General features: G+C 42.3%; 1 protein-coding gene across 1 annotated transcript; it reads right to left on the minus strand.

The window, feature by feature from the left end:
• On the minus strand, positions 1-9,726 carry MRPL45 (mitochondrial ribosomal protein L45). The gene is made up of 8 exons (XM_044248133.1): positions 9,566-9,726; positions 8,499-8,676; positions 7,684-7,801; positions 4,505-4,603; positions 2,746-2,794; positions 1,337-1,486; positions 676-849; positions 1-483 (listed from the first exon to the last, which is right to left on the minus strand). The coding sequence occupies exons 1-8, from the start codon at positions 9,629-9,631 to the stop codon at positions 397-399; spliced, it is 921 nt and encodes a 306-aa protein (XP_044104068.1). The 5' UTR covers positions 9,632-9,726; the 3' UTR covers positions 1-396.
• Between the last annotated feature and the right edge of the window lie 2,299 nt (positions 9,727-12,025).

Here is a 12,025-nt window from a genome sequence, read left to right on the forward strand (position 1 = left end):
TTTGTCCAACACCCTGACAGTGTTTTATTTCAAACTCTAATCTCTGCATTGTAATTAAAAAGAAAATTCTGCCAGTTTGCTTCCTGATGGTCTCTGCCGCTGAAAAAAACAGGTATCCAAAACATACTTCCCACGGAAACTCAGAAGCTAGATATACCATTTTAAAAGGAATAAGAAGTGGGCTCATGGCTGATGTATGCATCAGCCAGCCACCCACCTGGGCCCAGCCATCAGCCATGGCTGCCGAGATGGCTGGAAACACCCAAGGAGGACAAGAAAGGACAAAGGTAGATCTTTCCACAGCATGAACGACAGATGATGGACTTCACAGCTCCCAGACTCCACAGCACCCAGCCAACTCATTACCCATGTTTCAACCCAGAGTCATTTTCCCAATCAGGACAGCTGAAGCTGAGGGGCCTCTCCCTGTGGCTCTTCATAGTCTTCCCAGGGTTTCAGCTGGGGCCCAGGGATCATCACAGTCTGAAAGAGCAGAAAGCTGAGTTACCTACCATCCAAGCCCATGACTTACCCTGAAGAGATTCACCCTCACCTCCTCCATGGAGCACTCCCCTTCCTGGTGCTGCACCACCCCTTCTCTCCACTAGGTGGAGCCCAACAGGGGTGGCTTAAGATGGCATAAGCGCTGCCCCAGCTCTGTGAAATCACCCTTACCTTAAGAATAGGCTGCTTAGGGGGTGCCCACGGGGGAACGATCTTGCCGTGCATTCTCCAGCTCCCATAGGGATTTACCAGGTGTTTTTCAAACACAACATACTCCAGGACATCCCTGGGCACATCTTCCTGTCCATACATCAGGCGGCCAAACCGGTCATAGATGGCCAGAGTCTGCAAGGATGAAAGCAAATCTGACCTGTGAGTACTCAGAGTTGGTTTCTTGTTTTGTTTTTATTTTTCTTTGTTTTTAATTTTTTTAATGCCACACAACCCATCTGAAAACAACCATAACAAAAACTTCTAATGGGTAGGAGAAAGTATTTCAGAATTCTAAATCTAGAATAATTAAATGATCAACTATAGACACTCTACTCCTGGAGGGTTTTTGACTAGGACTGGGGAGGTGGGGGAGGGAGGATCAGGATGGGTGGGAGAGAGTATCCTCACACCTGTCTTAGCAGAGCTAACATCTATCAGTGGGCTGGGCACGCTGACTGAGCAAGAAAGACCACAGTGAACCATTCCTTAGAACCCAGTCTTGGGGACAGTTTCCCAAGATTTGGGAAGCTGTCCCTAAGACTGTCCCCAAGACTCTAGAGACAGGTACCCAATCTGAGAGTGAAGAAAAACTAGGAGGAAAGCAGACTGGTGCCTCTACCTGCCGGGTGTGCAGACGGACAGTGATCTGACCATATATGTTGCCTTGGTTCAGCAAATTTGAACAGCGGACCTGAACCACCTGTGGTGGCTCTAAGGATTCTACGAAGCTCCAGCGGACGGTCTTGTATGTGATGTCCCAGACCATGTCCTGAGGGCAGAGGAGAACAGGTCAGCTAGGGTTTTCCTTTCCTTTAGGGACGCCCACCTCAAAATGATCCTATTCAGGGGCACCTGGTGGCTCAGTGGGTTAAAGCCTCTGCCTTTGGCTCAGGTCATGATCTCTATGCTTGGCGGCGAGCCTGCTTCCTCCCCTCTCTCTCTCTCTCTGCCTGCCTCTCTGCCTACTTGTGATCTCTGTCAAATAAATAAATTAAATCTTAAAAAAAAAAAAAGAAAAGAAAAAAAAGATACTATTCACCCAAATTTAACAACTCAAGACCCACCTACCTTCTTAAGAAACCTTCTTCAAATCAGTGAAAACCACACTCCAAAATGCCAGCTTATCTAATACACCATTATCCTCACCTCCTTACACTCTGTTCTTTTTAAAAGATTTTAAGTAATCTCTACAGCCAACAAAGGGCTTGAACTTACAACTCTGAGATCAAGAGTGGCATGCTCTACCCACAGAGCTGGCCAGATGACCCTCCCTTTCACTTTCATAACCTGCTAGTTATTGCACATGTATCTGTTGACTGCATACATGTTGTCTTATCCCCCTCACCTGCTGGCACTGAAGAATGGGATTTTACATAGATATAAAGGCTAGCTGGCGAGGATCATTATATGATCACATATATGATCATTATATGTGACCATAGGGAGATGAGGCTGAACGGATAGAAACTTAAGTTCTTATTCTTTTTTTTTTTTAATGCTGATTTTTTTTTTTAATTTACTTGTCAGAGAGAGAGAAAATGTGCACATACAACCAGGGGAAGTGGCAGACAGAGGGAGAGGGAGAAGCAAGCTCCCTGCTCAGGAGCCCAATGCAAGACTCGATCCCACCACCCTGAGATCATGACCTGAGCCACCCAGGCGTCCCTAAAGTTCTTATTCTTGAACCACATAGTACCTAGCACCCGGTTAACACACTATGTAAGCTTCGTGAATGCTCACTAAACCCTGCAGGTGCACAGAGGGCTGTCTAATATGGCCCACACCCTGACCTCAGCTCCCACAGCCTGAGGTTTCAGTATTGCTTGCTGTGGGACTTCCTCCTTCCTTGTCTGCGGAGCCCTTACCAAAGTCCAAGCCAAGTCAGTATCATTCACCCCAAAACAATGGAACTTCAGCTTTTGCCTTTAACTTCCTGTACTTATGAAACTGATCCTTCTTAAACCAGAGGTGATGTCTAGAATCTGCCCATTCAGGAATCCCACAGTTCTAAGGAAGTCGAGGACCTACCGGAAAACAGTTTTCAGTTACCAAGGTATGAAGCCGGTCATGGTCTGAGCTAAAACAGAAAAAGATAAACATCACTGGCTCCTGCTTCATGACGCCCCTTCTGAAAGCTAAAAAATGGTCCTCAATATGGACAAGTCTTTTTGTAAACATTTTCTGCATGCCTACAATAAGTCAGGTAATATGCTAAATCCCAAGCACACAAAGATGAACATGGTTAAAAGACCCTGAAATCTAACTGCAGAGTGAAGTTATGTTTGAATCTCAAGAGCAGAAACAAATTTCTCAGAAATTACCACACATCCTTAAGGGGAAGAAACCCTCACAAATCCATCACAAAAAACCAAAAAGCTCATCTCCTCTTACCTCAGACACATCAACAACACCAACTAGATTGGCCATGCACCTTCGACTTTTTTTTTTAAATAATCTCTGCCCCCAACATGGGGCTCAAACTCACAACCCTGAGATTAAGAGTCACACGTTCCACTGACTGAATCAGCTGGGCGCCCTACATCTTACACTGTCTGTGAACCCAGCCAAAAGACAAGCAGCTGTCTTTTCTGGTCCTTTCCTTCCACCCCACCTGCACCTCCCCCAATCCTTGCTGCTACCAGAGTGACCTAAGTCATGCTGATTCTACCCAGTAATAGCAAGAAAATAGACAGCAAACCCCAGCTCCTGGATCTATAGGATTTTAGAAGGTTCCTAGCTGAGGGATTTCAAATAAACCTGAGGTCAGGCATGAATTACTGTCTTTCAGATATACATTCATGACTTTTCCCCACAGTTTAATACCTCCTGGGAGATTTAAATCATTGTTCCTTCAAATGATCTTGTCCAATAATCCCAGAGTGGGTAAGGGATTAGTTCTGTTCACGTGCTTCCCTTGCACCTCTACTCCTAATAGGAAAGGTCATCTCCCCCAAGTCATTTCCCCCACTGTAGCTCTAGACTAGACTAGACCAGACTAACCTGAGTGGTGATGACAACTACAGCAACCAGCAGGCCTGGCACCCCTCACTGAACACTTCCTCCTCACTATCCTGGCCTAGAGATCTTCAGTAGACTAAGAGTTCACTTAGCATTTATAATAGACTTGCACCGAAAAAAAAAGGAAGATACCCATTTCTGGCAACATAATGGACTGAGTGCACATGAAACTATTCCCACTATAAACATCTAGAAATGCTGGATGAAATGTAATATACACAGATACACACACATTTTAAAATGCTCTAGTTCACATGAAAGGTAAATCTCCTAGGTGCTAAAAGGAAGGAGAGCTAAAACCAGAATGGAAAGACCACCACCTGACATCATGAAAGCATATGGGATGGTTAAAGGGATTTAGAAATAGAATCTGATGGCTGGTAACAGACTCTTCCTAAATCCTTGAACCCTCAAAGAGCAGGGAGTTGGAAATGAGAGTCCTGCACCTGCAACAAAGGAAGACTACAATAGTAGTAGAGAGATAAAGCTTCTCTCCATCAAGGACTGAGTTAGGGGTACTAAAAAAATTAAAATCCTAAGCCCACGTTATACTCAGATTTGGACACAGAATTTATGACACCTGTATGATGAAACAATTCCTAAGATAAGAAATTAACATTAAAAACTGAACCTAGGGCCGCCTGGCTGGCTCAAACACACACCGAGACTTATCTAGATCACTCTAGAACTCTTAACCAAAGGAAAAAAAATCTGTGCCTAGAATAACAGCTGCTGAAAACATAACAGGTATAACATAGAATTCACTTACTTGTTCAGACAAAGATGAGCTTCAATAAAAATATCCTTAGCTTTTTCAGAGAAGTCCTTTATTTTAAAATTCGGATCATATTGTCTTATCTTCCCGACTCTGTAAAATTAAGTATGAGAATACTTAAGTATGAGAATACTTCTTTCTTTTTCTGCCTTTTAAGTAAGCTCCATGCCCAACGTGAGGCTTGAGCTCATGACCCCGAGATCAAGAGTTGCATGCTCTACCGACTAGGCCAGGCTGGCACACCAAGAATCATTTCTAAAGACTTTATACACTATCCATAACTCACAGCTTACGTTAACTGTCATTAATGTCTCTCTACTTATTCAATAATTGTTTTCTGAATGTGCCAAGTCTGTAAAGTCGACCTTCTAATTCACACTTACATCAATCATTCTAAAGAAAGACCAAGGTTTCTCATAGTGAAATTTCAGAATTCTGGCATTAAAGAAAACATCTTATAAGCACTTAGAAAGAAAATACAGATTTTACGCAAAAGCTCAAGAGTAAGAATGACGGCAAGCTTCTAACTAGAAACATTAGAAGTTAGAAAGACAACAGAGCAGTGCTGTTAACTGAGGAAATTCTTTTTAGCTCAGAAATGTACACTTGCGCAAATTATAAATCAAGTGGGAGAGTAAAAGACTGTTTCTTAGACATGAATGATCTCACGTGTCTACTAAGCGCCCTTTCTCAGGAAGCTGCTGAGGAATGTGCTCCACCAGAATAACAGAATAAACTGTGGAAGACAGATGTAAAATCCAGGAAACAGGGAAAACAACATCAGGGTGAGACAAAAGGACTTATCCAAAGGATGAGAGAAGTAAATGTACACTGTATAAAATGTACAGTGGGCCTGAAGAGCTATCAGTCCAGATAGAAACAAGTAAGAAAGGGCCAGGAGGGATTTCTTCTTGAAGATGAAATTAATAAAATACTTGATGCTTTCAATGCACTGAGAAGAAATTTATATGACCAGATATTCCATAAGCAAATGAGGGGAAAAAAAAAAAAGACTACACTTAACTCCTGGAAAAAAAGTATTATGCAGGAAAAGCCATGACAATGTCCTGCACGACTCCACAGTATTTTCATAGTTATAATAATGTAAACAGGGAATTCTGATCTAATCAAAGTGTTAGATATACTGGAGGATGAGAAATACCGTGACCATCTGTAATTTATCCCAGGAATGCAAGGTTGGCTTAACATTCAAAAATCCATTAATGTGGGGCACCTGGGTGGCTCAGTGGGTTAAGGCCTCTGCTTTTGGCTCAGGTCATGGTCTCAGGGTCCTGGGATCGAGCCCCGTATTGGGCTCTCTACTCAGCAGGGAGCCTGCTTCCTCCTCTCTCTCTCTGCCTGCCTCTCTGCTTACTTGTGATCTCGGTCTGTCAAATAAATAAATAAAATCTTAAAAAAAAATCCATTAATGAAATACAATTTATCAATAGAATAAAGGAAAAATATCACATGATCATCTCAGTAGACAAAGAAAAAGCATTTGAGGGATGCCTGGGTGGCTCAGTTGGTTGGACGACTGCCTTCGGCTCAGGTCATGATCCTGGAGTCCCGGGATCGAGTCCCGCATCGGGCTCCCAGCTCCAAGGGGAGTCTGCTTCTCTCCCTGACCTTCTCCTCGTTCATGCTCTCTCTCACTGTCTCTCTCTCTCAAATAAATAAATAAACTCTTAAAAAAAAAAAGAAAAAGCATTTGACAAAATCTGATACCCCCTTCATACTTTTTCCGCCTCCGAGCCTTGCCTGTGCTGTTGTCTTCCTAGAATGCTATTCCTCACCACACCTAGCTAACTGCAACAAATCCTTTAGGTCCTAGCTTTTTTCTTTTTTTTTGCTTTTAGGTGATTTTGCTTTTAATTTTTTTTTAATTTTTAATATTTTATTAACATATAATGTATTATTAGCCCCAGGGGTACAGGTAGGTCGCAGCTTTAAATGTCATTTCCTCAGGGAAGCTTTCCCTGAACTCCCAGACCAAGTTATCTTTCCTTGTCATGTGATCCCATAGCACTCATATTTACTATACCTGTAATTATTTAATTGTGTGCAATCAGTATTTAATGGCTGTTTTCCTCCCCTAAATGAAAACTCCATGATAGAACCATATGTGCTCTGTTCATCATCATCATGGACCCGACCACCTAAGAGCTCACAGTCCTGAAGAGAAATACGTAAGAGGAAATCATCACAGTGCAGTTATCAGAAATAGCATGTAATGTGTAAGTGCACAGTTACAATTACAGTAAAGGCTGCTCCAGAAAGAGTCAGGGAAGGCTTAAAAGCATACACGATGTTCAACTGGTTCTTGAGAAATGAGAGTTATCAAGTAAAGGAGGAGGAAGAAGACATTTTCAAGGCAAAGGAAAAATGCACAAAGACACAGAGTCATAGCACAATACCGTCAAGGAACTGGAAATTAGTTTGGAAATGCGCAAGTTTAGGATGAGAAAAGTGTAATAAGAAGATGACAGTGGAACAGAAGATAAGAGCCAGATTTACAAAAAGCTGTGAATACCACTGAAGTCTGGATTTATTCTCCAGATAAGAGGGAGCCACAGAAGAGGTTTAATGGAAAGACGATATGATAAGATCTGTATTTAGAGAAATAAATTATGGCTACATGAAGAATTAATAAAGACTCAATATGCTTTTGCACAAAATCTATAAATGATCCCAAAGAACCTTTGAGTGACAAATACTAAATGTTTCCATCCTTGCAACTAAAAGAGAGACTAAGAAGGTTTTGGCTTCTGCTCCTTAGTTAAGACCTAGTTAGCTCCATAAAACAGGTCTGTCTTTTTGACCGTTTTTAGCTTTTTACTCTCTGTAGTTCAAACTCTAAGGTACTCCCCATAAAAATATGCTTTTCTTATTATTTTAAATTTTAAAATATGTGATCGAAAAAGTGTTCTACAAATTTCTAAGTCACCCCCCTCAACTGATGTGACAAAAAGACCAATGAGGGCTGAGAGGCTAAGAATCAAAAAGCCCATATTCTTCTACATTAACTAAATTCTATTACAGAGAAAAATGTACAGTCAAGTTATCAAAGGAATTATGTCCAACCCAATTCACCTAAGATGGCCTCACTGGATTAAAGTAGCAACAAGAAATTTGTGTCCTAATACCGATTCCCGGTTGTTCCAGACACCTACGACAATTGTGATGCCACCTTCTTCTTCAATCGCTCACTTCTCTGTGCCAGTCCTTCCTTTGCAAGAGATGACAAGCGAGCATCACCTTCTGGAGGAACATAGGTGTCAAAGATACCAGCTGTAATGAAAGAAGAATACAAGAAGGCATTGATAGATTGAGAAAAAAGTCATTTTGAGGTCATATAAAATTAAGAGGTACCATGGCTATAAAGTAGACTTATAAAGTAAACTTCTTTGCAAAGGGAGCTCTGTTACATTACAGAAAGCAGAATAAGGTAACTTAAGTCTTCTCTCAGAGCCTCAAGTTCTTCTTGTACAAAATGGGGAAATTTTACCCTTGCCTTCTAAGAACAGGTGTGTAAACAAGATCAAAGATGACCTCATGAGGGGTGCCGGGGTGGCTCAGTCGGTTAAGCATCTGAGTTTTAAATCTGGCTCAGGTCATGATCTCAGGGTTGTAGGATCCAGCCACAAGAAGGGCTCCGAGCTCAGTGGGAAGTCTGCCTGAGACTTTTTCCTTAAGCCCCTCCTCCCACTCATGCATGTGCATGCTCTTTTTCTCTCCCAAAGATAAATAAATATATTTAAAATATGGTACACTGGGGCGCCTGGGTGGCTCAGGGTTAAGGCCTCTGCCTTCGGCTCAGGTCATGATCCCAGGGTCCTGGGATCGAGCCCCGCATCAGGCTCTCTGCTCAGCAACGAGCCTGCTTCCTCCTCTCTCTCTGCCTACTTGTGATCTGTCAAATAAATAAATAAAATCTTAAAAAAAAAAAAAAAAGAAAGAAAGAAAGAAAAGAAATACCACACTTCACCTGTACAGGCCAGATGTAGGGGACGCTCCAAACGTTCTGGAGGAATGACCACACCTGCTTTCCGGGCAAATTCCATAAACTCTTTTTCTGATTTGAATTTAGGTTTATAAGGAGGAGGTGTGAAACGTTTCTTAGTTCTCACTGGAACTACAACTGTGGACTGCATCACCAGGACTGGCTGTAAGACAGGAAAAGGTTATGATAAAGGTGACCTGGAAAGAAATCTATCTTGAACAAACTCTAAGCGGATAGGAAGGGCACATCCCAAGAATGACTTAGGAACAATTATAAAGCCACATATGATGGGGAAAACACTTATGGGTGTCTTAACTAGAAGCCAGTAAGCAACCTTTACTAACACCACTCAACATCCTAAAGGCTTTCCTCTGGACCGTTCCATTGTACCCAACTATGCAAAGTCCCAGGGATGCAGAGCTGATTAAAACAAGGCTTCTGCTTTCAAAGAACCTTCAGTCCCTTGGGGAACTTAAACATAAATACAACACTGAAAAGAGAGGAATGCTATTATTAAAGGGTAAGAAAAGTCCTCTGGTTGGCATCTCCCTTATATTTACTTGGATTACATCCTGCTCATTCTATTGGGAGCCCAACTGTAAACTTCATTCTGCCATTCTAGCTCCCAAAAGACCAACAATATCTTTAAAGCCCAGACCTCTCTTCTCTCTGACCTAGAGTCTTGCTCAGTCAGGTACAGCGACAATATGAGACTCCCTCCTTTCAACTGTTCAATTTGTGCATAAGAACCAGGGGGAAGCGAGCCCAGCTTCTAAACCATGACTTCTTTCCCGTTTAATACCTCCCCGCTAGACAGACCCAGAGAAAACTAGAGAAACTTCATCCCGAGAATATGCTCGTCCTCGGGGTCTTTATGGGGGTCTCCCCACGCCGCCACTTAGCTTAGTAGCTGGGTCCCGTCTACTTCAAACTCTTCCGTAACTGCGTGTGATTTGTATCGCCCAAGCCCACCAAGGACAACTGCAAAACGAGTATTCCCCTCTACGCTCTAGTCCCAGCCCCTAGAATCCTATCACCTGGTCCCGACCCACCTGACGAGACCGCCATCCTAAAGCTTTGGATAAACAAAACAACCCCCGCGACATGGGGGCTGCCATTTTGTTCCCGCAAAGACCGCTGGGATGGGGGACTAAGCGTTAAGAGCCGAGGGCACAGGAGAGGGCGCATAGGGGTGGAGCTTCTCCGGGTGTGGAATTTTCCAGGGCGCGCGCCCTCCGCTGAAGTATGAGCGGCGCGAACGCGCACGTGCGCGTCGTGGGGGAGCGCGTGTGGTCAGAGAGCGGACTGTGCGCGTGCGCACTTAGAGGCGTTGTGGGTGTGGCGGAGAGCACGGCTGTCACGCGCCAGAGCGCGCTAGAGCGCGAGCTGCGCGTGCGCTTGAGGCCTTATGGCCGCAAGGGGTTGCAGCATTCCTTTTAAGATAGGGGTGTTGCTGCACCTTGCTTGCATTCCCCAAAGAATGAACAGATATTGCCCTTTGGAGACAAGTGTTTTTCTTCAGTGCCTACTTTGATCACAGGACGAAAATGACTAGTTTCTGGATCTGGATCTGACTTCAGCATGCTATGTAACCTTAAACAGCGCTCCTTTCCCCCATCTGAACTGTGTGAAGAAAATTCTGTCGAATTAAAGAGATCAATGCCTACTGTGTTTATTGAACAAACATAGTATCTACTATGTTTCTGAAGCAAAAGGCACATGGACTGACAAAACCATTTCTTGTTTGTCCTTTTGGGAAAGAGGCACAGTTTTAATCATCCCAAATAACAGTTTATACTTAGAAATGTTCACCAGGTGCCAGGCAATTTTCTAAGCATTTTGCATATATAAACTCAATCTCTCCTCACCACAAACAAGAGTAAACTCTTAGTTATGAGGTTGGGTCACAGAGAAATTAAGTGTGTAATTTATTTAAGGTCACACGGCTAATAACTGTCAGAACTGGAATTCAAATCCACGCTGACTGAATCCAGAAACGATGCTGTAATTACCATGCTGTACTGCTTCACGTGCGGTTGTTAAAGGATTTATGAGGTTGGGGTCATCCTGGAAAATCCAGTGCCGTAATCATTGCTGAATGCCAAACACTTTCCACACTTACCTGTAAGTTCTTATCTTATTCTGCCAATTAGTGTTTATTGAGCACTTACCTACGGCATTTTGCAATGAGCTAAGAACTTGTGGTATGCATATGCAAGAGTTTACAGGCTGGAATGGAACTGTTTCGAAAGTCCAGATAAAATGCTGCAGATATCAAAGAGAGATTACTTTTGGGTCTCATGATCGCTTGTATTGCTTTAAATCTAAATTTGTCAACTATACTGTAAATTATTCAAGGGTAAGAATGTTCCCACAATTCTAGCCACAGCCCTGAACCTATAGTATGACGCATTTAGCGTGAAATTAGGTGCTAGATGTAGGTATGAAAGAATGTATGTTACTAAGCATTTAAATGAGAGATAGCTCATTGTTTCTTAACAGACTCTATGCCTCAGAAAATAAAGTGAGATATTTTTTTAAATTGGTCTCCCTACCGTAGTGAGGAAGCTCCATTCCATAATGAATGGTTATTAATACAGAATACTGAGATAGTCTATCTGAGATTATTTCCCCCATCATTGAGTTTTATATTGGCTTTACATGGTAGTTAGTACATCCCAGATCACTTCTGTCTGCCCTCTGATAAGTTTTTTTTCCTTTCCTTTTTTTTTTTTTTTTAAGATTTTACTTTTCTTTCTGAGATTTTTTTCCCCCATTTTATTTCTTTCTTTTTATTTTTTCGGAAGATTTTACTTTTAAGTAATGTCTACACCTGGGGCGCCTTATGTAGTTAAGCATCTGTCAGTTAAGAATCTGTCTTAAGTTCAGGTCATGATCCCAGGGTCTTGGGATGGAGCCCCTCTCTGCTCAGCAGGGAACCTGCTTCTCCCCTTCCCTCTGCCTGCTGCTCCCTGTGCTTCTGCACACGCTCTTTCTCTCAAATAAATAAATAAATATATTTTTAAAAAGTAATGTCTACACCCCATGTGGGACTTAAACTTACAACCTCAAGATTGAGAGTCACATGCTCTACTGACTGAGCCAGCCAGGGGCCCCTGTAATCAGTTTTTCAGGGAATACAAACTTGTTCTATATCACCCTGAATGAAATAATAAGGCAAGTTGATATCAATTAATTTCATTCTGAGCTGAATTGTGTTTTTTTTTTTAATAGCTGCTCATTTGGAAAATTCATATTATCTTCCTATCTCACTAACTTTCTGGAAAATTGGAGCTGTCTTAACACCAAACACTGAAAGGATATTTTTGAATATTACAACCCTAGTAGTTCATATTTCTGGAAAGGCAAAATAAGAGCAATTAGAGGAAGGAGTAAAGCGATTGGGAGCTCAGCCCTGCAAAAAAAAGAAAAAAAGTCTTGCACATAGTAGACCCTCAGATACTTATTCAATAGATGGATGAGTAGAATCCCAGAACGCAAAGTTGATTTCC

This window comes from Neovison vison, chromosome 5 (assembly GCF_020171115.1).
Source record: "Neovison vison isolate M4711 chromosome 5, ASM_NN_V1, whole genome shotgun sequence".
Taxonomy (NCBI): domain Eukaryota; kingdom Metazoa; phylum Chordata; class Mammalia; order Carnivora; family Mustelidae; genus Neogale; species Neogale vison.